General features: G+C 38.1%; 1 protein-coding gene, 1 long non-coding RNA gene and 6 other non-coding genes across 8 annotated transcripts in view; 7 read left to right on the top strand and 1 right to left on the bottom strand.

The window, feature by feature from the left end:
* The window catches only part of slc26a6.1 (solute carrier family 26 member 6, tandem duplicate 1), a 46620-nt gene that overhangs the window by 1646 nt on the left and 19593 nt on the right, over positions 1-25381 (bottom strand). Inside the window, exons 10-17 of the mRNA XM_030138002.1 lie at positions 24369-24446; positions 24009-24104; positions 22173-22279; positions 19694-19763; positions 12858-12947; positions 8987-9142; positions 4037-4091; positions 374-486 (exon numbers count right to left, since the gene is read on the bottom strand). Coding sequence (XP_029993862.1) covers positions 374-486; positions 4037-4091; positions 8987-9142; positions 12858-12947; positions 19694-19763; positions 22173-22279; positions 24009-24104; positions 24369-24446 — 765 coding nt within the window. The remainder of the gene's footprint in view (positions 1-373; positions 487-4036; positions 4092-8986; positions 9143-12857; positions 12948-19693; positions 19764-22172; positions 22280-24008; positions 24105-24368; positions 24447-25381) is intronic.
* On the top strand, positions 1353-12307 carry LOC115421983 (uncharacterized). The gene is made up of 3 exons (XR_003935774.1): positions 1353-1365; positions 8865-8866; positions 12014-12307. It is a non-coding gene; the product is annotated as an uncharacterized LOC115421983 (long non-coding RNA).
* trnar-ccu (transfer RNA arginine (anticodon CCU)) lies at positions 2717-2789 on the top strand. The gene has a single exon. It is a non-coding gene; the product is annotated as a tRNA-Arg (tRNA).
* trnam-cau (transfer RNA methionine (anticodon CAU)) lies at positions 2796-2867 on the top strand. Its single transcript has one exon. It is a non-coding gene; the product is annotated as a tRNA-Met (tRNA).
* On the top strand, positions 10250-10322 carry trnar-ccu (transfer RNA arginine (anticodon CCU)). The gene has a single exon. It is a non-coding gene; the product is annotated as a tRNA-Arg (tRNA).
* On the top strand, positions 10329-10400 carry trnam-cau (transfer RNA methionine (anticodon CAU)). The gene has a single exon. It is a non-coding gene; the product is annotated as a tRNA-Met (tRNA).
* Positions 10755-10827, top strand: trnar-ccu (transfer RNA arginine (anticodon CCU)). Its single transcript has one exon. It is a non-coding gene; the product is annotated as a tRNA-Arg (tRNA).
* On the top strand, positions 10834-10905 carry trnam-cau (transfer RNA methionine (anticodon CAU)). Its single transcript has one exon. It is a non-coding gene; the product is annotated as a tRNA-Met (tRNA).

Genomic DNA, 25381 nt, shown 5'->3' with positions numbered 1-25381 from the left:
GGTGTAATACCACTGACAGCCACTAGATGCAGCTACAAAAAGTGTGGCTCCCATTGACTTACACTGATTTCTCTACAATACTCATCAGTCATTCTGCTCTCATTTATTTTATTTGGAGCATTTAACAAGACTCTGCATGGCTCATCTGTAAATTATTCCTGTTACAGATGTTTTGCGTTTGTCACATTAATATGTACCATGACAGTAAACGAGCGATTAGCATTTGCCCGGTCAACAGCTCTAATTTTGTTCTGCACTGGGTCACTTCTGGTTGGAAAATGCTTGAATGTAAACTTGACGCTCCAAAAACAATGGGTCCCATAATAGGGGCTCAGTCTACTTCTTCTGCACAGTCTGTGGTGGACAGTCATACCTCCAGAGGTCTTGGGAGTATGTGGACGCAGTGCTGGACGGCATGATGGACTGAAGGGAAAGGACAGGAGCTGGTCAGACCACCGGAAGTCCGGAGCTGGAATAAAAGTCTCTCTGGTGGAAAAACAACAACGAAACAAACTTTAAACTATAACTATTTTAGATACTGGATCCAAGAGGACTATACAAACACACAAGCCCTTCATTCATAGTCTCAAAAGTCTACATTAAGGCCCTGGTGAACCAAATACGAGAGCAAAATAGGGTCAATGAATAAAGTATATTTGTAATAAATGTGAAACTTCAGCTGTCACTCGTTTCATTAAACTTGACAGAGGTAGTCATTTGACAATTATCATTTAATGCTTCATTATTTTCCAGCAGAGTGGTGCACAGGAAGTGTGCTGGGTCTATAACCCAGAGGTCAATGGATCAAAACCATCCTGTGGTTTACCTTTATTCAGCAACCCTGAGTAAAGGAAATGGTTGTTCAGTTCAAATGTATATAAATTAGCATTATTTGTTTGCAAAGCCTAGAAAAAGCAGCAGATGTGTTTGTTTGAACAGGTCAGCACATTGTTTTGTTAATATCTATTGTGCCTATTGTTTGGTATCTGGCCTTTGGTTTGTATTTTTGGTGTCTTATAGGCCCATGTAAGGGCTGGGCATATTCTTATATAGGACACAGTGATAAAAATTCATTCATTCATTCAACCCTCCCTTTTTCCATACAGTGACATTAAGAAAGACACAATAACCCAGAAATTAATGGATCTAAACCATTTCCTTTCAACTCCATTGTGCCATTGTTTGATAACTCTGCCTTATTGCCACAGACTTGCATTGTGAAAGAAATGGAAAAACACGAAGACATCTGGACTACTTTTGGTTCTGGTTGATGCCTCTCATGGAAATGGGTCGTTTCCCACCCAAAAATCACCTGAATCAAGGTGTGAAATCATTTACACCTTAAACATCTTTAACAAGTAAAGAGTGGAGCTGCTTTTAATATAAATATTACTAAAACCTGAATAACTGAGGCCCCGTACAGATCCACCATGAGCAGCTGATCTGATCCCATATGGACAGCTATGAGTCACACCTGCCAAAGCCAACGACTCATGATCACATTCCACTCCTAACAAGAATAATAAAAGAAAAAAAGTGCATCTAAGTCTAAATCATGGCTAATCACACCTTCATGTCCTGTAGGTACTTTGAATACAGCACAAACTGTCACATTTACCAGCTGGCTTTGGAATAATTTTCTTTGTAAATCACAAAGAAACTGTCAAAAGCGGTAGACTGTGGAGAGAAACTGTTTTACTCCCTTTTCTTGTTTAAAAGGGCATCTGTTAATAGTTAATATTAGTAAGTTTAGAAAAAAAACATCTACTTCATGGTCTACGGTAGTCGGTGCATGAGTCCATGTTGGGAATCTGTCAGTTTACCTTAAATGTCAATGAATCTGTTCTAATTAGTTCACTTGTGTAACATGTACAGACAATTTGACCTTCAAACACCTAAAATGTGAATGAATTTTAACAAAATTTTGCAGATATTCTTTTTCCTAACTTGGAGAAAAAATAATAATTTTCAATGCACTCTGACTCCAAGTCATGAGGACTATGGAATCATTGGTCACAGTAGTTCAGTTCACTGCCCACCAATGGAACCAGTGAAAAACAGACCAAATCCCCAGTGGCCTAATGGATAAGGCACTGGCCTCTTAAGCCAGGGACTGTGAGTTTGAGTCCCATCTGGGGTGACTGACAGCAGAATGGTGCAGCGGAAGTGTGCTGGGCCCATAACCCAGAGGTCGATGGATCGAAACCATCCTCTGCTAATGATATTTTGGTATCATTTAAAGAATAAAACCAAATTAGTTGAACAACTGTCAGATCTGACCGCCAGTGAAGTGATAATAAATACTCCAAGTACTGCATTATCTCACCACTGAAATCCTGTACGTATATTTACCACATAGAACCATTAAAAACACTGTTAACCTTCACACATGTTCTGTAACAGAATGATACAACACATTTCTGCCTTTTATCACCAACTCACTTTCTTTGACTCGAAAAAATGTTTTTCTTACCATCAACAAATGAAAATGTGAATAGATCTGATGGATGCCACAACCATCCTTAAACTGTAAATTGACAAACTGGTCTCAGAGTAGTTTATCCATCAGCAAATGGGAAGAAGGGCGATATTGAAGGATGCTGCAAATGTTCTTCAATTATAAAGTCTGAATGTGTGAAGATGTGGACCATTGTCTCATTGGTCGCAGTAGTTCAGCTCACTGTCCATAAATGGAACTGATGAAGCACAAACCCAAGCCTCAGTGGCCTAATGGATAAGGCACTGGCCTCCTAAGCCAGGGATTGTGGGTTCGAGTCCCATCTGAGGTGACTGACAGCAGAGTGGCGCAGCGGAAGCGTGCTGGGCCCATAACCCAGAGGTCGATGGATCGAAACCATCCTCTGCTATTTTGGTTCTTGGTGAGGAAATGGACTGATCTGCAGTGGCAGAATCAGTCACCTGATCCCAACCCAACAGATTCGCTTTTCAGTTGCCGAAGACTAAGGGCATTTTTACAGAGCGTACTCAAGTTCGTCTCCAAGTACACTGAACCCCAAAGTCTGCTTAATTGTATCCATGTGAATGCAACTGTTCTGTGCTCCAGAACCATACCCGAGTCCAGTTGAGAAGGTAGTCCTGAGTCCGGACTGCTCGTAATCCAGCATGGTACGTTGCCGTGTAAATGTGATCCGTGCCCGAGTCCGGAAGTGACCTATCACCACTCCGACAACGGAAGTGGGTTAATCACCACGAGAGCATTGACGGTGCTCCTGTTGTCTCCTGAAAAAGCCTCAGATCCGCACAGAATGGGCTCACCTTATCGACCGAACCACTGGGTGATATATTAGGAACAACGAAGGTCACTCTGCTTCTCTTTGCCTCCAACAGGATAACAGATAGGTAAGGCTTTGTCTTCTTCTGACTTCTGTGTTTGTCGGATAGCGACAGAATTCCTCCCACAGCGCCACCAACTGTTTCTGCCCCTTAATGCCCATTCGTACTCGGGCATGGGCTGCGGTACACACGTGTGAACGCAACATCTGTGGGAAAGGTGCAAACGCATCCAAGTACAGTACGGACTTGAGTATGCTGCGTGAAAGAGCCCTAAACTGTGGCAACAACACCCATTAACAAGCAGCAACTGAAGGAAACCGTAGTCAAGGCCTGGAAAAGCAACTCCAGGAGGAAACTGGGGATGTCCACGGGTTCAAAACTACAGGTAGTTACGGACCGATTTACATTAAAGTATTAAAACTAATCCTCATATTTATAGTGATCTTGGTTTTGAGCCTCTGAAAATGGAGAGACTATGGTCAACACGGTTGTAATTCCTTAATAGTTAATACAGTTCAACCCCTTCAATTAATGAAAGTCCACACTTCGATCAAACCTTGATTCTTTCATTTCAGACCAACTGTGGTAGTGTAGAGAGGAAAAAAATATAAAATATCTGTCACTGTCCAAATAAATTTAAATACCTAACTGTACGTGCATGAAAACCAAATAAAATACTAATGGAGTGTGTGTGTGTGTGAATGACAGAAACAGACATGTGATTAATGAACATGGAACTGACCTGAACACGCTGCCATCAAGACACGGACGCCCTGGGCTTCCAAGTCTTTCACAACCTGATGAAAAACACAAACACAGACCAACCTTTCACAAACTGTGATATGTGGGCACATGGTGAGTGAATGAACAGTCCGCCGCTCTTATCAGGTCAAAGAGGAGGGGGAGATAAGGACGCTCTATCAGTACATGTGCGAACTCATCTGTTAATCACAGGCTCAGTGAAGGGTGTGTGTCATATTTTCATTATCTAACACATGGTTCCTGAACATCTTGTCTCATACGTAACAGCTTGCTCTGGTCAGCAGAAATGTGTGGCTATGAAGGTAACCAATCACCACAGCAGATTTAATGAGCAGAAAATCCACTCAAACGGCCCACGCTGCCGTTCACATCTTCACAGATCAAACCGAAACACAAAATTACTTTAGAGCGCACTAAAAATAGCTGCAGTGATGGCACAACCCACTGTGCCTTCATATCTGTCATCTGGAGTTGTGTGTTTAGTGACACTGCTGACTTTCACACACTGGGTTCATCAGATACAGTAGGTTTGAAAAAAACAGATTCCTGACATTGCATTTTATCGGGCAGATTGGAATGTTTGACGTCCTGTTTAAGGAAACATTGTAAATATTTTGCTCGTGTATTTTCTATGGTGTAAAATGTTTCAGCATTGTATGTCAAATGTGAACAATGGACGTCATCAATGCGATTATTAACCCTTTAGGGGTCCATGGTCACGGCCCCGTGACTCAATCACATGACATATTCAACACGCAGCGTCGGAAGTCGGTAACGTAGACCACTGGGGACAATTGCATTCGAAAGTGAGGACTTGAAACACTCTCCCATTTTTTATTTGATGTTGATAGAGCGAATACAACCGGAGATATGACAGTTTGAAACCAGAGCAAACAAACATGAGTAAAAGTATCAAAATGAGGAGGGGGAGGCTTATATTTCTGATCATAACTACGTAATTTTTTGTCATTTTTCAAAATGGAAAAAACTGGCTGAATCTGCAGATTCTAATCCACAGACTGCATTAGCATTACAGGTAAGGGTGAAAATGACCCCCACCTGAACCAGTTGAGGAAACCAGGAGGATGGGGGGGGGGGGACCAGAGAAAATGCCAATGTAAAGATCTGCTTTTATGTCAAATATCTGAGTATAGTTTGACTGTAGAAAAATTTTAATTTTCTATACCTAATATTTGGAACCAATATTCACTTTTAAAGTCTTTGAAAAGGTTTGTTAAGCATTTTTGTGTTATTTATGCAATAAATTATATACATTTATCAAATCGATTTTATATTTTTTGTGTTTTTTATCCTTTTGTGTTGATATAGTAGGTTAAAGTGAAAAAATAATAGACAGATGAGATAGATGAAGTTGTGCTGAAAAAAAGATACCAAACATGGGTATAGTAAACATTTCTGTATATAGTACATAAAGGCAAAATCAAAAGTACTCAAAAATGGACATAATAGGCTCAGACCACTAAGGATTAAGTATTTCTTTGGTTTCTCTATGCAGTATTGAGATCGCAAACTCAACATGACCCCGGACCTCCTCCCTTACCCTCATCTGTCTGGATGGACCCCCTCAGCTGTTTGTATGTGCCCCACCACCACCACCCCACCCTATTGCATCCTTCCAGACTGGACCTACATCATCAAATGGACGTCTGTCAGTCCTAGTTCATCTATAGTCTGTCCATCCATGGGCGTGGATGTGCTCTTCACTGTGGTTCTCCCTGAGGTTTCTCTTTTTCCCACTGGGGTTTTTGGACTTTTTCTTGGGGGATGCCAGGACATTAATCCATTTGTTTCACTGACTGCTTAACTAATTATGAGACTGTTGGCTTATTTTCATTGTGTTTTTTAATCAATTCAACTAATTCTGTAAAGCCCTGTGAGGCGAACCTGTGTGATATAGGGCTCTATAAATAAAACTGAATTGAATTGAACATCAGAGGTCAGTCTGGTACCAGAACTCAGAATTTTAAACTACAAAAACCACAAATGAACCTACCCTATGTAGCAGACAGACTGTGTCAGTCACTGAATAAAGTATAAAGGTCATTTACACACATCTGTTTTATGGAATCATGTTTTCTTTTTCAAACTAAAACTCATAGATGCTTATTTTAACTGTGGCTAAAATAACGCTGTGTCTTATAATGTTGACACTGCATCAGGTGACAGTTGACATTATAGCTCTGTTAGCTTAGCTCTGTTTTTAGATTGAAAACAGCCCCAGTAAAACCACTAATCCCCTCTGTGCTCTGTTGGGTTTGTGTCATCGATAACTGAACTAAAGACCTGACTGAATCCAACAAACAAAGTCAGAACCTTCACAGTTTAGTCTGAACCACAGATCAACAAACAGCAACTTGGCAAAGATAATAACATCCCATAATAACTTCATAAGACTCAGAATCAAACTCACCCGTGCAGAAGAAACACTTACATTTACCATCAAACTCCATTCTTTACATTTACAGCTGAGTCCAGTGGAGAAAACAACCTCAGTACTTCTACCTTTTATCACCAACTCACTTTCTTTGACTCTAAAAGTTGTTTTTCTTACCATCAACAAATGAAAAGGATAGATTTGATGGATGCCACAACCATCCTTAAACTGTGAAGTCTGTGAGCATAATTGATAGATGTGGCCTATTGTCATTAGTTACAGTAGTGGAGCTCACAGTGTATAAATGGAACTGATGAACAGCAAAACCAAACCCCAGTGGTAGTCTGAACGCTGAACATCCACAAGTCGAACATGAACCTGGTCGTGATGCCTCCACCATCTACGGTAAACAGAACTCTTGCTCTTTTACTGAAGTGTTTCCATTTTGTGCTTCTTTATAATTCTACTGTACATACTGAACTGCATTTATCTGACAGCTGCACGTACTTGAAAGAAGAACTTCAACATTAACAGATCAAGAAGAGGCTGTTTTCAGTCCCACATCATCACATTTTGCTGCTCGGTCATGACCCTTTTACATGTGTTTTCAATGGCCCGGGTACCCCGAGAACTGCCTTTCCCAAATGTAAGGAGCCACAATGAGTCGCACAGCTGCTTTTACTGAGTGAAATATACAACAGTAATATGATAAGTGCATTTATTTTAGTAGTGAAAATAAAGTTAGAATGATCTACGGGAAATATGGGTGATGGAAAAAATGACTTATACCTTAAGATTAAAAAAAGATGAGTTTGATAGAAAATGGGAGAAATGCATTGGATTTAAAAACAAAGAAATCAGCGCTGAAATGGTCATGTGATGCCCTTATTTTCCTTTCATTGTATTATTTATGGATATCTTTTGTTGAATACTTTAACCTTCAACTGGCCTTACTGTACTGTTTGTTGTATTTTATGTTCATGAACATGTGAAAAAGAAATAAAAAAAAAAGACAGAATGATCTCTTGAGAACATGATAAAGAAAGAGATGGAAAAAAATGAACAAGACAACAAGAAGTAAAAGACTCAACAAGACAAAGATTAAATAAAAGATGTAAGATGAAGAAAGTTCTGACGATATGCAAAACGTGAAGGATATGGGGAAAAAGGAGGGAAAGGAAAGAAAATACCATCCTTTCTGACAGTGTTCGACAGTGTTAGTTCGCTTTATGTGTCTGTTGGGTTTAACTGGTGTGGTTGTTGTGGACTTAAACTCAAAGACCAGGATTTGGTCGTTTCACGCTGTTAATTTGTGCATTTTCTTACCGTCTGCGTTTACTTTTTTTCTGCCTAAATTAAACCATGACATTGCATTGTTTGTAAAGAGTGTTGTCTTCCACACAACAGAAAATGACCCTGTGTGTAATGAAATCTGATGCCATGAAGTATCATTATATGACACGTTAGAAATGACAACGTGTTATTACACAATATGCAGCAACTCTTTTGATGAATGATTCAGATAAATATAATTTTTAAGTAAAAACACTCAAACTTCCTGACACCTAGCTGCACATTTGTGATGATATTCGGTTATTTATTCAGTCATGTGAAAGTCAACTCAATATCTTTGGATTATGGACCGAAAAACTGAAAATATAATCTTTTGTTTGAGGACATTACATCTTCTACTTATCACTAAGGCATATAACTTGTTTGACAGATTTAACAGATAAAGAAATGATTTGTAAGATATTTTTGGAAAATTAAGTACCTTATAAAATAATTAAGTAGCTTATAAAATATTTTTTCTTAGAGATTATGAAATATAACAATATATATCTTCAGCCAATTATGCTATGAGGCTAACAATAGGTAGTTGTAATAAGCTAAATTCAACAACACATAAATAGTATAATTAAGTGGTGTTCATGTACGGTGCATTCATTCATTCTTTTTTTTTTTAAATTTATTTTATTGTTTGAATTCTGTACAAAACAAACATAAGGGACATTTGGGATACACTGACCATAAAAAAATCTTGTGACTAAAAGTTGGTTTTACTAATGTGACGTTGAAATGAAAATTGTCCATTTCTTCCATTTATCAGGACTCTGCTCCTCTTCAGTTTCAGTCTATGGGTCAGAATCTCCATTTCAAATATTCCATTCGCAATTTGAATCCAGTTGTTAGTTGTAGGTGGTTCTAATCTGCACCATTTTTGGGTAATAGTCTTTTTACAGGCTGCTAATAGTATTTTAAACAAATATCTACCATTTTTCTTACATTATTACCAATAATACATCCGAAATAGATCACCGTACATATTTTAGGGATTTCATAACCCAGTATCTTAACAATTGTTGAATATACATGATCCCAAAATGATGCAAGTTTAGGACAAAACCAAAAGACGTGTATGATTTACACCAACGTCTCCACATTCTCTCCAACAAGGTTGAACTCTGGGCACATATTATCTGTAATTTTAGGTGTTACGAAAAATCGACATTCATTCATTCTGTTCTGTCTCACCTGACAAAGCCCTGTCATGGCCACAGAGTCCAGGAAAAGAACCGAGCTGAAGTCCAGAACCAAACAGTGCATATGAGTCTGGACCGGAGTGGAGCACAGAGGAGAGGATGAGGTGAGGAGCTCAGCTGGACTCTGCGCCCGACCACGACTCACCGTCTGGAAGGAAAACACACAGAAACTATTAAATACAACTAGTGCGTTGACCCGTGGGGATCCATGGGTTCTAGATGTGGTCGTTTTTATGCTGTTGTGTATTCGTACATGCTGTACCGCATTTGTCCAGCAGTCACCGCCAAAGCATTCTGGCCATAGCAATGTGATTGGAAGGATACTGCAATCAAAATTACTAATATTTCCCAAAATACTGGTTTGATTAACTTGCTGTTTTCACTAGTCTGTTCATTGAACCAAAAATACATAAGTCTGACAAACTGCAGCAGTCACCTCTGTACAGATTTAGTGTGAATCCCCAGACACACACACACACACACAGAGGCCACTTGGCTTTTATAATGCAGATGTGATGAGATCGGAGGGGTCAGACGTGGCAGTTCCAAACCTGGATCAGAGGTTTTACATGATACCTGTAAAGGATTTCATATAGCTGAAGGGATCAGTTAGAGTTAATAATCTGTTTAATGTTGATCTGGATTCCTTTACAATTAGGATCCCACTGTATGTGAGCACTAGGTCAATGGTTTGGATAAAGCACTGGCCTCCTAAGCCAGGGGTTGTTGGTTCGACTCCCATCTGGGGTGATTGACAGCAGAGTGGTGCAGCGGAAGCGGGCTGGGCCCATAATTCAGAGGTCGATAAATCAAAACCATCCTCTGCTAATACACTGGATTTTTAATGTTAAAGTGGTGTGAAATAACAGCCTTATCCACACGGCAGCTTCAAAGAAGAACAGGTAATGGCTGTGATAGTTACTGATATGAACTGACAGGAAACTCCTTATTTTATGAACTCGTGACAGTCACAGATGAATGTTGCCTTTGACAGGATTACACTCCTGTGTCACTGCAACTGTCAAGAGGATTCAGCCGTTGAAAAAAAAGAATGTAAACAGACATACTGGTTTCAGAGCTGTCTAGAGAACACTTACATGGACAAATAGAAAGTACGAGAGTATTGACTGACACTGCAAATGTTCTTCACCTGCCTAGTCTGAATGTAACAAGTCATAGATGGGGCCTATTGTCTCATTGGTCAGTGCAGTTCAGTTTATTGTCCATAAATGGAACTGATGAAGGCCAGACCCAAGCCCCAGTGGCCTAATGGATAAGGCACTGGCCTCCTAAGCCAGGGATTGTGGGTTCAAGTCCCATCTGGGGTGATTGACAGCAGGGTGGCGCAGCGGAAGCGTGCTGGGCCCATAACCCAGAGGTCGATGGATCGAAACCATCCTCTGCTAATGACATTTTGGTATCAATTCCGTCATACCTTCATAGGCCTTAGAATCAAACTCACACATGTAGCAGAAACACTGACATTTACCATCAAACTCCATTCTTTACATTTACAGCTGAGTCCAGTGGAGAAAACAACCTCAGTGCTTCTACCTTTTATCACTAACTCACCTTCTTTGACTCTAAAAGTTGTTTTTCTTACCATCAACAAACAAACAGAGGAGAGATTTGATGGATGCCACAATAGTTTTTAAACTGCAAAGTCTGGGAGAATAATTCATGGATGGGGCCTATTGTCTCATTGGTCACAGCAGTGGAGATCATTGTCCATACATGGAACTGATGTAGGCCAGACCCAAGCCCCAGTGGCTGAATGGATAAGGCACTGGCCTCCTAATCCAGGGATTGTGGGTTCGAGTCCCGTCTGGGGTGACTGACAGCAGAGTGGCGCAGCGGAAGCGTGCTGGGCCCATAACCCAGAGGTCGATGGATCAAAACCATCCTCTGCTAACAGGATTTTTGTTCAGCCACTGATTTGGAAACTGACTTTATGACATTTAAAGGCTACACAGTTTATTCACTATCGGCTTCAGCAGAAGTAGGAGGAGGTGAAGGCTTCTGTTATCCATAGTTTTCCTCATTCTGTTGTGTTTCCAGGTGCTGGGTTTGGGTTCAGACTTTTCTCTCTTTTCTCCTGTGTTATTTTCAGTGTGCTGAATTCTCTGTGTCTCCTGTCCTTTTAGTCCAGGTCCTCATGATGGTCCTGTTCATAACCAACTCCTCTGGAAGCTGCCACCACCTCTCAGTCACATTTAGCAAATTCATTCACGCAGTGTTGCATAAAGAATGAATGAAAAGAATCTGCTCCAAATTTCAGTAAAATCACAAAATCCTTTCATTCCAGTCGCATGAACAGTCAACAACCAAGAGAAATGTTATAAATAAAATACCTGAAGTACATGATGAAGCTGAGTTAGTGCAGCAGATAATGATGATGAACAAACAGTACTTATAACCCTGTTCTGTTCTGTTCTGTTCTACCAGTGGTTCAATCATTCTAGTAGTTGTAGCACCTCCTACAGGCAGGACTGTTTTTCACTTAAATACCTCAAAAGGGTTAATTTCTTCTAATGAAGCTTCAACCTACACATTTTCAGTGTAAGCTGATATATCTATTTCCCTTTATTTTAATAATAATAACTCTGGTGTTTTCTTCCCTCATTGTCTCCTCAAATCACTTCCTATATGTGCAATAATCCAACAAATGTGAATTATGTGCAATAATCTTCTGTTCTGCCATAAGAATGCAATAATTATTCAAATATTTATCAAAATATAATTGCACTATTTTTATATAGACTTGGTTTACATAGATATACAGACTGTTATTCATGGGTAATACATACTGTTAATATTATTCATAGATATATACAGTACACATACTGTTAATACTATAAATTTGCATTTATTCATATTTTGTCCAGTTTTATTTTTTAATTCTACTTAGCCTTATTTGAATGGACATTTTTTAAAATTTCGGTTATGTACAAAATACATACATCTAAGGAAGATACAATTTACACAATTAGTAACCAAAAAATTAAGAAGCTGAAGCCAGAGGCTTAATTCTGCTTCTCCTACTCCCATCTTTTGAATTACCTGAAGATGCACCAAATAAAACATTAACAAATTAATCTACATTCAGTTTCTTAAGTCACTTAGAGATTATTTTACCTTTATAGCCCTTGAGAATTTGACAAATTAAAGCTTTTTTAAAACTCAACAAGCTTCAAAATTTCAATTCATCATTCAATTGATTCCATAATTTGACACCAATAACAGAAACACAGCGATATTTAACATTTGTTCTTACTGTACATGTTTCAAACACAAACCACCCTCTCAGATTATAATTCCCTTCTCTTAACTTTAAAATTATGAATACAAACAGAAAGACTTTTGTTCTTAGCATGAAAAAAAATTTTCATTGTTTTTAAATACACAATATCAGAAAAGGTTAATATACCAGATCCTACAAAAATGGATTACTTATTTTATGCTACTTTGTAAAATTTATAGTCAATTTTATTATCTTATTTTGAGTTTTTGTAATTTTATATTCACTCTATTCTTATTTCTGTAGTACAGGTGTTCTGTTCGTATTGTTGCACTGACTGGAGTAGCACAATGACGAGAGGCTATTCTATTCTATTCTATTCTATTCTATTCTATTCTATTCTATTCTATTCTATTCTATTCTATTCTATTATGCCTTACAGTTATTTATTTATTCAATTCAGTTTGGAAAATTGTAAGTAAGTTAAGACTGGGATGAATTATTACTGTGTCTCCGACCTAATCCATCCAACGTTCAGTCAGACTGGAGATGATCCGGTCACACATGTGATTCACAATCTGTCTCCTCAGTCGTATTCATTACACTCTGCTCAGTGTGTTCTCACCTCTCTGATCTCCGTGAAGACCAGATCAGAGTTGGCAAAGTAAAGCGGACTGGAACATGAGAGAACAGTCACCCCAGGAACCTGCCTCGCCTGTAAAAAAAAACAAAAAACACAAACATACAGAAACACCTTTAATCCAACAGCCGTTAGAATGGTGGGGAGTATATTTAAAAACATCTCATTTATTGGACTTCTAAACTGAGAACACTGACAGGACAGTGACCTAAAACCTTGATATTTCCATGAATTTATTTATTCTTATACTTTACAGATTAGCTTCATAACTTTTATTTCCAAGGGGGTAGAATAAGGAAGGATTGTTCAAGAATTTTCAATGTGAGTAACGATACCGACACCTTGTTGTTAATCCTGGTTCCTCAACAACTGAACATATTTATAGAAATCTTTAACCCCTGACATGTCTGCAGTGACACGTTCTGAATGTATGATTTATTTCAAATATTCATAAAATTCAACTGTTTGCTCAATAGTTAAATTTCCAATCGTGCTGATAGAATAGACCTTGTTCTGCCCATAGACATCTGAGCATGCTCAGTTCACTGCCCACCGACTGTGGAATGGGGGTTTTATTGAAAATTAAAGAAATGATATTTTGCTGTTTTTTTAAATGTAATTCTTCATTTTCCCACATTTCCCTGTGGTCTTCATAAACTGTAAATGCTCTGCTTGGGTCTGAATTCTTTGTTCATTCAACTCCACAGGTCCATCTTCAACCCTATTTCTGAGGAATGACACCAGAAAGGTGGTCTGAGCCTTTTTTGGCTGGTGTTCAGTACTTTTGTTTTTGCCTTTACATACGATATAAACAAATGTTTACTATACCCATGTGTGGTATCTTTTTTTCCAGCACAACTTCATCTGTCTTATTTTTTCACTTTAACCTACTATATCAACACAAAAGGACAAAAAACACACAAAAATATAAAATCCGATTTGATAAATGTATATAATTCATTGCATAAATAACACACAGATGCTTAACGAACCTTTTTAAAGACTTTAAAAGTGAATATTGGTTCCAAATATTAGGTATAGAAAATTAAAATTGTAATAAATTAAAACTATACTCAAATATTTGACATAAAGGCAGATCTTTATTTGTTTTCTCACCCCCCCACCCCCTGGTCCTCCCAGTTCCCTCATCCGGTTCAGGTGGGGTTTATTCTCCCCCTTACCTGTAATGCTAATGCAGTCTGTGGATTAGAATCCACAGATTTGGCCAGTTTTTTCTGTTTTGAAAAAGGATAAAAAAATGACGAACATATGGTCAGAAATATAACACCCCCCCACCTTATTTTCATACTTTTATTCACGTGCATTTAGTCCAGTTTCAAATTGTCATATCTCCGGCTGCATTTGATGTTGATAGAGCAAATACAAAATGGAAGAGTATTTCAAGTCCTCACTTTCGAATGCAATTGTCTCCATTGGTCTAAGTGATCGACTTCTGACGCTGTGACGTGTTGAAAATGTCATGTGATTGAGTCACGGGGCCATGACCATGGACCCCTAAGGGTTAAATGCACATGACCCCGCCCCCTTCCAGGTTGTTGACTGAGCTTTCTGTCCCGTTCAGCCACATTTGAGTTCGTTAATACAACGCTGGCCCTTTAAATGCACATGAGCCACTTCAGGCCCCGCCCCCTCCAGGCTGTCGGCTGTGCTGCTCTGTCCCATTCAACGGTCAGCTGAACATTTTAGGCAACGGGCTCCAAGTTTGGACATGTTTTCAGTCTGGACTACAACCGCTGCTTTATGAACTATTAGGGTCCAAATACACAAATAAATGAACCACAGACTAATAAAAGTGGGTTTAGACCAGTAGTTCCCAGCCTTTTTCGGCTCGTGACCCCATTTTAACATCACAAATTTCTGGCGACACCAAACACTGTAAACAGAGACATTTCCTACATTTTAAGACATTTTTGCTAAAATTAATTTGTTTTTGATCATGTAATAGTTTGCTATAATATGTTGCAAATCCAGGTTAATTTTATTTGACATTTAGTCTATATAATGTATATTATTGTGGACGGAGGCAGTAAATCCAGGTGTAGATTACTGCACAAAGGGAGAATTGGATTTTCCTTGGTCAGGATCTGTCCAGTCAGTCCAACTGTGATTTACAAGGAGGACAATTAATACTGAACAAACAAGAACTGAAACTATGAATTATGAAAGAGCTGCAGCATCTGAAACTGACCACAGTGAACATTTGACACAGAAACAGAACCACAGTGCTGCAGTTTCAGCTTCACAGTTTGTCATGTCTTTTATGGATTGAGAATGTCTCTGTCAACACAACATATATTTTTTATTAGTGAATTTTTATTTTTATTTTCATCAATTACTAGAAATTTCAGGTGACCCCATTTCAAATCCAGGTGACCCCACGTGGGGTCCCGACCCCACGGCTGAAAAACACTGGTTTAGACAAATATGAGCCCTTTAAACCATAAAGGAAAAACCTTAAGTGCCTGGGACTGAATTCCGTTTTCTCCCACTTTTGATGCCTCGACTGCTCGGCCATCTTGACAGCCCACATTAACTAATTGCTGGATCACAGATAAACACAGAACTGAGAACTTGTGCGTGCGGCATCTCCAACACATCACTGGTGAAAAGGGGGGAGTGTGGCAGCCGCCGCCAGTGAAACAGATTGAGGAAAGAATCAAGTGGAGAGAACAGAGGGCTGGAAGTTGACAGGAATCCACGGATGTAGATTCCAACCAGACCGCCTTTGGAGACAGTTTGGTGTTTTGATGTGCCACAGATGGACGGTTATTTTTAGGCAGGTTTGGCTGTTTGACAGTCGTACAGTTAAGAGCAGCTCGTTTACAATAAAAGACTGGCCTTAACTGGAGAAAGTGGTGGTGTTTGTTGTAGGATGTTAAGGTTTTGTGTTGGTTTAACTGCCTGTTGTTAGTATTTCATGTGTTTCTGACTGATGGTTCATGATGCGTCACTACTGCAGGTTCATAAACAGGTAATGTTTGTTGTGTTCACCATCTACACTCAGTTTTAGGCTTCAGGGTAAATACACAGCCTGGCCAAAAAGTAAGACAATAGGAAAGACTGGATTATTACTGCAGTGATTAATACTAATATTATTAATACAAATAATACTGAACCCTAACTTACTACTGTTATTATTATTACTTCTGTGACACCGTTTGCCTTGACCAGCGAATTTCCTATTATGGGATCAATTAATTCTCATCTAATCTACTCTAATATAATCTACTCTTATCTAATATAATAAAATTTACTCTAATCTACTACAAAAAAATCTACTGTTATCTAATGTAATCTTATCTACTCTAATGTAATCTACATGAATATGATATAATCTACTCTAATTTAATCTGCTCTCCTCTCCTCTACTGAAATCGACACTAATCCATTCTAATCCACTCCAATATAATATAATATAATCTACTCTAACGTAATCTACACTAATATAATATAACCTACTCTAATCTAATCTACTGTAATGTAATCTACACTAATACAATATAATATAATCTACTCTAATCTACTGTGATGTAATCTACACTAATATAACCTACTCTAATCTACTGTAATGTAATCTACACTAATACAATATAATATAATCTATTCTAATCTACTGTGATGTAATCTACACTAATATAATATAGTCTAATCTAATCTAATCTACACTAGTATAATATAATATAATCTACTCTAATCTACTGTAATGTAATCTACACTAATATAATATAGTCTAATCTAATCTAATCTACACTAGTATAATATAATATAATCTACTCTAATCTACTGTAATGTAATCTACACTAATATAATATAGTCTAATCTAATCTACTCTAATGCAATCTACACTAATATAATAGTCTACTCTAATCTAATCTACTCTAATGTAATCTACACTAATATAATATAATCTACTCTAATCTAATCTACTCTAATCTAATCCACACTAATATACTATAATCTACTCTAATGTAATCTACACTAGTATAATATAATATAATCTACTGTAATCTAATATAATCTAGTCTAATGTAATCTACACTAATATAATCTACTGTAATCTAATATTATCTACTCTAATGTAATCTACACTAATATAATATAATCTACTGTAATCTAATATAATCTACTCTAATCTAATCTACTCTAATGTAATCTACACTAATCTAATCACCACAGTGAGTATCTTTTTTATTTCTTCAAAGATCATCAGTTGGGCAGAAACACTGGCCAACAGCAGAAATCACTGGGTCGATCCACTTTGGGACAGAGTGGTTCAGGACTATGAGACATCATTTAACACATGGACTGGACGTAGACATTGGCATAACTATGCAAAAACTGCTGTAGTGTTTAACGCGATGTTGTATGAGCACTGCAAGACATAAAATGTGCCCTGTAATTAAAGCTAAAAGTGTTCCCATGAAATACTGCACATGTTTTTTTTTAACCAGCCTGTGTATAATGACATGACTCTAAACTGTACAGTATGTAAACATGAGGGCTACAGTGTCAACAGAGATGCCACATAAATACTGTTGGATATGGGATCGGTGAGAAAAAACTCTAATAAAGGAGGAGGCCATGAGTAAAGAAAATTATGTCATTTTCCAAAATATAACACTAGCTTTTAAAACTTTTATGAAGACTATCCTTGTACCAGCGTTAAGAAAACCAATTTACAAAGTTCCTTGACAGATGAAGCTGAACTGGGACACTCAGAAGGCAAGACAAAAGCAAGACAGAGATTAAATAATTAAAAATAAGGGGATAGAAGACAGAATAGTGTCAACATAGTAAACCATCAAATATGAAAATAAGAGAATGAAGACAATAAAAGATCACAGCAGAAAATAAAAAAGAAAACCAAAGGAGTAAAAAACAGACACAATTAAATAGAATATCTGGTGATATTTCTTGTAGGATACTGACGATGTATTAGAGCCCAACCCATGTGGGATTTTTGGGGCCGATACCGGGGGCTAAAAAACACAGATAGCTGATATATTGGCCAATACCCGATATATCGGCCGATATATGAACTAAGAACAGTGATTTACACAGGATATAATAGTCTTATATTAGATAATGGTGGACATGTAAATTAACAGTAGCATCTTTGTTTATCTCACAAAGATAATTAACACAACTTTAAAACGCTGTATAATAGTCTGATATTAGACTAGTATGTAAAGGGGGGGTAGTGGTCCATCTGTGTAGGAGCGGGGAGATAGAGATCCTTGATTTTCAGAGCGGGGGGATAGCGGTCCGTGATTGGGGGGTGTATTGGCAAGAATCTGGTGATGCGATACAAATCACAATACTAGGATCACAATACGATATATCATGGTACTGTTAAAAATGGCAATTTTTTTTTTAATGATTATTTCCTTGAAGAATTGAATTACACCAGAAATATGCACAAATACTAAACACATTTTTATTTGATCACAACAGGATCTAATGCTATATCACAAAATTCTGCTATACAGACATTACTGTTTAAGATCCTGTTCAAATGTTCATATTTTATTAGTTCATAAATAACATCATAACATTATTTTTGTGAAATCCCTACAAAAGAACTAACATTATTTAATAAAAGTGTTAAATAATAATAAATAAAAAATAAACAAAAAAGAAAATAAAAAAATAAAAAAAGAACCTCTACAATATCTGCATTTGAATAACTACCTAAAAATATCAATACAGTACTTTTTAATATCAAAACAGTGTTGTGAAATGAAATATCGCAATATATTGCAGAACCGATATTTTCTTACAGCCCTAATTTGAGGGGGGGGGGGGTGTACAGGGATATATGGAGCGGAAGTGAAAGTGAAACTGACACACTTTACTGTCTGTAACTCTCTGGGCAGCACACACACACACACACACACACACAGGAGCAGAGCGACAGAATCTCCGCACAGCAAAAAAGTTAATACATCAGTTACATATTGGTCGATGTTGATTAATTGGCGATACGCTATAATCAGCCCGATTAATCAGTCAGGCTCTAGAATATGTAGTAAAGGAATAGTAAATATTGCTTGACATAACTAATACAAAATATTCTACTAACGGTCTCATTTAGTTGCAGCTGTTCAAACTCTGACCAACACAAAAACCCAGTTGGAATCATGAGGTTGTTCTGTCTCTGAGTCTTACACTTTTCTGGGACTGCTACTCATTTGCACATCTGCTATTTATTTGCACATAATTCTGCACATACCGCTTCACTGTACTGTACATACTGTGTGTTTACACTTCTTTCTGATATATGATGTACATATTCTTTAGTGTGTTTTATAGATGAACATATTCTTTAATATTTTTTTCCATATTTTTATCTAGCTGAGAACTAACTGTAAGCTAAATTTCATTATGTGCACATGATGATAATAAATATTCTTGAATGTTCTTTTAATCAAAAGACTTCAGGACACTTTACAAACTATCTGATGTAGTTCATATGATGCTTCAACACTGAGAATATGGGGAAAATGTAGGTCATTTATATTATTATCAGTCAGTTAAACTTTCATTTCCATTTTTATTGATTCAATACTTTTTTGGAGGCAAACTAATGTGGAATCTGCTTTTTCAGCTTTAAACTATAGTTCTTATATCAGCCTTTAAAACTCCATAATTGGTCGACCTGTAGTTTACAGCTTTCTACACCATTTGTTCAGAATAATATGAGTATAGTAATCACTTTAGAAGTTACCTGAACTGGGCTCAGTTTACCTGAAATGACGCCCAACTTTAATCAAACAGTTTGTGAGACAGATTGGGTTTACCTCTGAGTAGAGTCGCACGTCTCTGTAACAGTCTGTAACGGAAATACGACCCAAAACAGCAGTGGAGGAGCTGCGAGATGAGGACAAGATAAAAGATAAAGAGAGAGAGAGAGAGAGAGAGAGAGAGAGGGAGGATGGAATATTAATGAGTGCTCGTCTGCCTGGGAGACAAGCAGGGGAGGAAACACAAAAGCTTTACATAACACTGAAGAAATGAGTCAAAAAGTAAACAAACTCTGAACTATGTCATGGAAGAAGCTCCAGCTCCAATTACACTCACGCTGTATTAAATCATACACATAAACACACAATGGAAGGGGATCATTTGCACTACACACCTGACATTTTCACATTGTTCCATGAAGACGTATTAACTCATTCCCAGTAGTCTATTGTGTTTACTCTGTATCTTTCCTCTCGGTTTCTCTGCCTCCAGTCGTTTATCTTTATGTTACAGCGTTTGTCCAATCAGATTTCACCATCATGTGTTGTCAGATAAAAAAAAAACTACCTCAAGGCTCAGAATCAACAGTTCAGCCTCTGGAGCGAAAAAAAAAAAAAAAAAATGCAATGAACCAGTTGATGTAACCAATCAAATTTAATCTTGGCCACAAGGGGGAGATCTAACCAGTGGACAATAACATTTTCACATCACTTGATTGGACAGTCAAAGCTAGCAAACCAGAGCCCGAGGACTCTGTAGCAAATGCCATCTGTAGTCGCTTGCATAAGCAAAAATCTATTTGTTTAGAATTAACAGCCTTTTATAACCTACAATGACAGAGGAGAACAAATGGATTTGGCTCAGACAGTATTTTTGGTGACTATAATGTATTTGATAAACATTTGTTTATTTCTGTCGTTTTCTTCAGTAAATTTTGCTGATGGTGTTGGTGATGTTGTCAGTTTCATTCATTCATTTATTTGTTTTGAGTGGAGGAAAAAATTAAACATTTTTTATGTACAAGGAACTAATATCTGAGCAAATACGTTAATAAATAAAGATGTTCAAGACAAAATAGAAATTGCCATGTACACCAGTAATAACAAAATAAATTCAATATGTTCTGCTCAAAAAGGAGTGGGAAGAAGAAAACTTTCAAATCCCACCACCATCTCATATTTATACAACACAACACATGACTTTAGCTTCCGTAATGGTTCAGCTGTAGCTGTAGTTAAAACAGATCTGTTGAGGTGCTTCATTGGATTCTTATTTTAATAATGACTTTCATTCTGTCAGATACACGGCTGTGATGAAAACACACAGTTAGGCCCAGTCCCATTTCACTCCTTGGCCCCTCCCCCTTACCCCTCCATTTTGTGCGTTCACATGAAGGGGCAGGGGTGTCCCGATTCTCGATTAGTCGAGGAGGAAGGGCTAAGGGGGAGGGCTGTTTGACCACAAAATGGAGGTTTTTTTAGGACCACACTACAAACGGAGAGGTATGAGAAATCTGCCATAATTCTGTTCAAATCATCAGTAAGAAGGAGGTAGGGGGCGGCCATGGCTCAGATGGTAGAGCGGGTCATAATCCTGCTCTGTCTCAGTCATGTGCTGTTGTGTCCTTGGGCAAGACACTTCACCCTCCTTGCCTCCAGTGCTGCTACTCACACTGGTGTATGAATCTGTATGAATGTTCGGTGGTGGGAGAGGCCGTAGGTGCGGATTGGCAGCCACGCTTCTGTCAGTCTGCCCCTAGGGCACACAGCGCCCACAGCTGCCCTGTGGCTACATATGTAATTTACCACCACCAGAGTGTGAATGTGTGAGAGAATGAATAATGGATCCTCTGTACGCGCTTTGAGTATGCGTTCATATAAAAGCGCGATATAAATCTAATCCATTATTATTATTATTATTATTATTATTATTATTATTATTATTATTACTAGGTAAACACAGCAAAAAAGTGCAGCAGTGATGAAAGAAAACACAAATACAAGCATTTTCTTCGTAAAACAACTTCGGCCCAATCCCAATTCCCCCCTGGGCCCTATCCCTCAAAACGGAGTTGTAAGGGGTAGTGGTTGAAACATTCCCCTGTGAAATGGTCCAACCCTTCCACACCTGTTATATCATCAGTCATCGATGCCGCTATAAACAGACGAGACAACTTTGTTTCCGACAGAATTCACCATGCCATCAGCAGCTGGAACCGTCTCATACAACCCCCCCCTTTAGCCCTTCCCCTCCGACTCATTGAGAATCAGAACACCCCTACCCCTTCATGTGACTGTGTAAAACAGAGAGGGAGGGGCCAAGGGGTGAAATGGGATTGGGCCTTAGATTGTGCTTTTTGTGTTGTGTTAATGGTATAGTATTGATATTAAAAGGTGGATTAAATCAGGTAGAACATCACTGAAGGTCTAGGTGTGAAATACACAACCCCACACTGACAAATACATACAGTCACTTGGTCCTTTCCACATGAACACCTTTAAAAGCTGTAAACAGAAGCTGTTATTTAATACTAACTGTTGCGTCCTGTAGATGAGTGCGAGTAAAGAGAAGACGACGGCCACGGCCAGACCGAGGTCCAGGTTAAAGATCAACGTTGAAGTCAGTGACGTTACCCACACGAGCTGCAGAGAAACATCAGGATCAGAGACGGACCAGAGCTGGGTTTACCTGAGTTACCATAGGCCTCATGGTGGGACACATGGGTTCAATATGTGACAATCCAGATTTATTGAAAGAAACATCAATATTATATCAATACATTTTGCTTTTCCTTGAATAATTTGTTGTTCAAATTAAAAATAACTTAGATTTTTGTTTGAATGAGACAAATAAACTCAACCAGACTGCACCCCGAGACAATATTGGTCCAAATAAGAATAGGAAATGTTCAATTATCTCCAACTATGACAATAAAGTTCCTTTTTTAGAACAACAAACACATGTTGGTTCCACAGATGAACATGTGACCAGTATCAGTGGGTCCATGAGTCTGTTTCCATTGGACATCTGAGAACATTCAAGTCCAAACTGGTCCAAACCACAAATATGTGTGTCCATATGTCTTTCCCAGTCCAGTCCTTGTCCAAACCTAAACTCTTTGTCTAGTCTAGTGACAGATCACCATGGCAGTAGATTGGTTTGGTGTCTGTCCATAAAATGAGTCCAGGGTGCTCCTACCATCAAACATTAGTTCCACCTGATACATGTTCGAACCTGAAGAACAAAAAAAAAAAAAAACAGGACTGATCCATGACCCCCCTGGAAAGACTTCAAACACCCCCGACATGCGTGACTAACAGCTGCACTTGTGTTCCTGTGATCATTCCTCCTCACCGGGGGCTGCAAAGTTAGCGATAATTGGTTCCTAACAAGTTTATGGCAACATCACGACGACAATCGCTCCAGCGCTGCATTTTGCACGCAACATTATTCATATTCCTGTATTCCCTGAACTGTTTGCGCTATGCTGCTATACAACACTTGACGGCAGAGGCCCCCATTGCCTGTGTGGGAGGGGTGGAAATGAACAGAGCAGAAAGAAGAGGAGGACAGGTGAAGAAACAGAGCGGAGAGTTTGTTCACTTTTAGCAGCGATTTGTTAGAAATAACTGTGTATAATACTGATAGTGCTATTTTTGAGTGTACTAACTGTGTTTTGCCGTGTTTTATCAAGTTTCACGGTGTTTTTTTTTTTTTTTTTTGCAGATTTCTATCTGTATTTTTCCAGTCCCCACAAACACCGAGGGAGTGGGTTGGCTGAATGTCTGTGCCGTAAATGTAGAAAAAAACTGGTTCAGAGACTTCCACACAGGCTAAAAAACATCTGGAAATAAGAAAAAATATGAAGCCATAATATGGATACTGAATGTTCACGACAAAAAGCATGTTTGAGCAGATGGAAAACAGTGGAGATTTTATTTTGGCAATCTCAAAAACCTTCATTATGGACGTTTACAGTTGTTTCTAATAAAAGATATGCGAAAAATTCAAGTCTGGTTTTTTCTTTTTTACTAAAACACACTGTTTTTAGCATTTATTATTTATAATAATGATAATTAATGGCCAGATATTGAAGATTAAGTTCTTCCTGAAAACAAATGTGAAAAAGAATTGGCAAAAAACACCTTTTCTGATACTTTAATTGCTATGTAAGCATGAAGACACCTAGGCCTCCTATAATGGCAGTCTGAAAAGGGTTAAAGACTTTTTTAAGGTACTGAATGCAGATTTGTAAATTCAAGACTTTTAAGACTTTTTACGACCTGTGAGAACCCTGAAGAAGTAAATAATTATAAAAATAACAAAAAAAAACAAAAAAAAACCCAACAGGTGTGTTTTTGTGTAACCCACCAGGTCTAATCTGTCGGTCCTCCAGAGCACACCTACATCTTTAAACTGGGCCAGAATCCCCTGAAGGTTCACCACAATGATGACCGCCAACACCGCCTGGAACAAACGCCTGGCATCAGTGACAGCGGATCAGACATGTGACTCATGCAGACGGCGAGCGCTGGACCAGCTGGAACACAGCTCCACATTTCTTTGAACATCCTCGCTGACGTGCATTAAAATTCATACTGTTATATATCAGGAATGTGTTCTTTACAGCTCTGATACCAAATGTTCTGCAACCGACATGATGACCGGGCACGTCTGAGAAAATGAGGTGTGATCTCATGAAATACCTTCAAAGTGCATCCTTTATTTTACCTTTGGCAGCTGCTCGAAGAGATGACCGATCTTCAACAGAATGGTTAAAATCATCAGAGCGGATACGAAACCTGCCATCTAAGACCAGAGAAGAAAACACACAGAAGGATGGTAGGCAATGAAAAGGGATGGTATAGGCTAGGAGAGCCACAACTGGACCATCAAATGGTCCAGTAAGGGCCTGTGGGATGAATTTGCAAAAAAAATTACACATAAGATACTAACAATCAAATGTGTAAAAATCATGTTCATTCAGGGGTCACACGCAGACAAATGTGATGTCATAAAACAACATAATAACCTATAAATAATGACAACTCCAAATTTTCTCTGTTTTAGGGAGAAAAAGTAAAATTGGAGGAAAATGTTTATATTTACAAACTATCCTTTCACAAAAAATGTGAAGAACCTTAAGAAATATGAACCTGAAATGTCTTATGAAAAATCAGTGTAACCGTATCAATAGTCTGTCTGTTACTAAATGTGTTGTGCATTTGTAGATCCACTGACATTATTACCTCTGCCAAGGAACAGGAGAGGTTATGTTTTCATCAGGGTTTGTTTGTTTGTCTGGTAGCAAGATAACTCAAAAAGTTATGGACGATTTTGTGATGATGGTGGTGATGGGGGGGGGGGGGGGGGGGGGGGGCTGATCTGCCTTGGGTGGAGGTCTGTGCTCTCTGAGTGCTTTTCTAGTTATTATTATAACCTTTATTTAACCAGGAAAAAAGCTCATTGAGGTTAAAAATATTTTTCAAGAGTGTCGTGGCCAAGAAAGTTACATGAAATAGAAATCCCAGCCGTACATCCACACTAAAAATATACATGAAACACAATAAAAGTCAGTTCTAAAATCAAACATAAAACACTAAACTAAGAACATATATATAAAACACCAACATTATTTAAAAAGGTACTAAAAGTATAACAACAATGTTCCTTAAAAGCCTCTCAAAGCAGAACCTGACTTAGAAAAGCATCTAAATCCACGTTGATCCTTTTTCCATTCATTT

Source organism: Sphaeramia orbicularis, chromosome 7 (assembly GCF_902148855.1).
Source record: "Sphaeramia orbicularis chromosome 7, fSphaOr1.1, whole genome shotgun sequence".
NCBI lineage: Eukaryota > Metazoa > Chordata > Actinopteri > Kurtiformes > Apogonidae > Sphaeramia > Sphaeramia orbicularis.
This window is presented reverse-complemented; position numbering and strand designations above follow the sequence as displayed.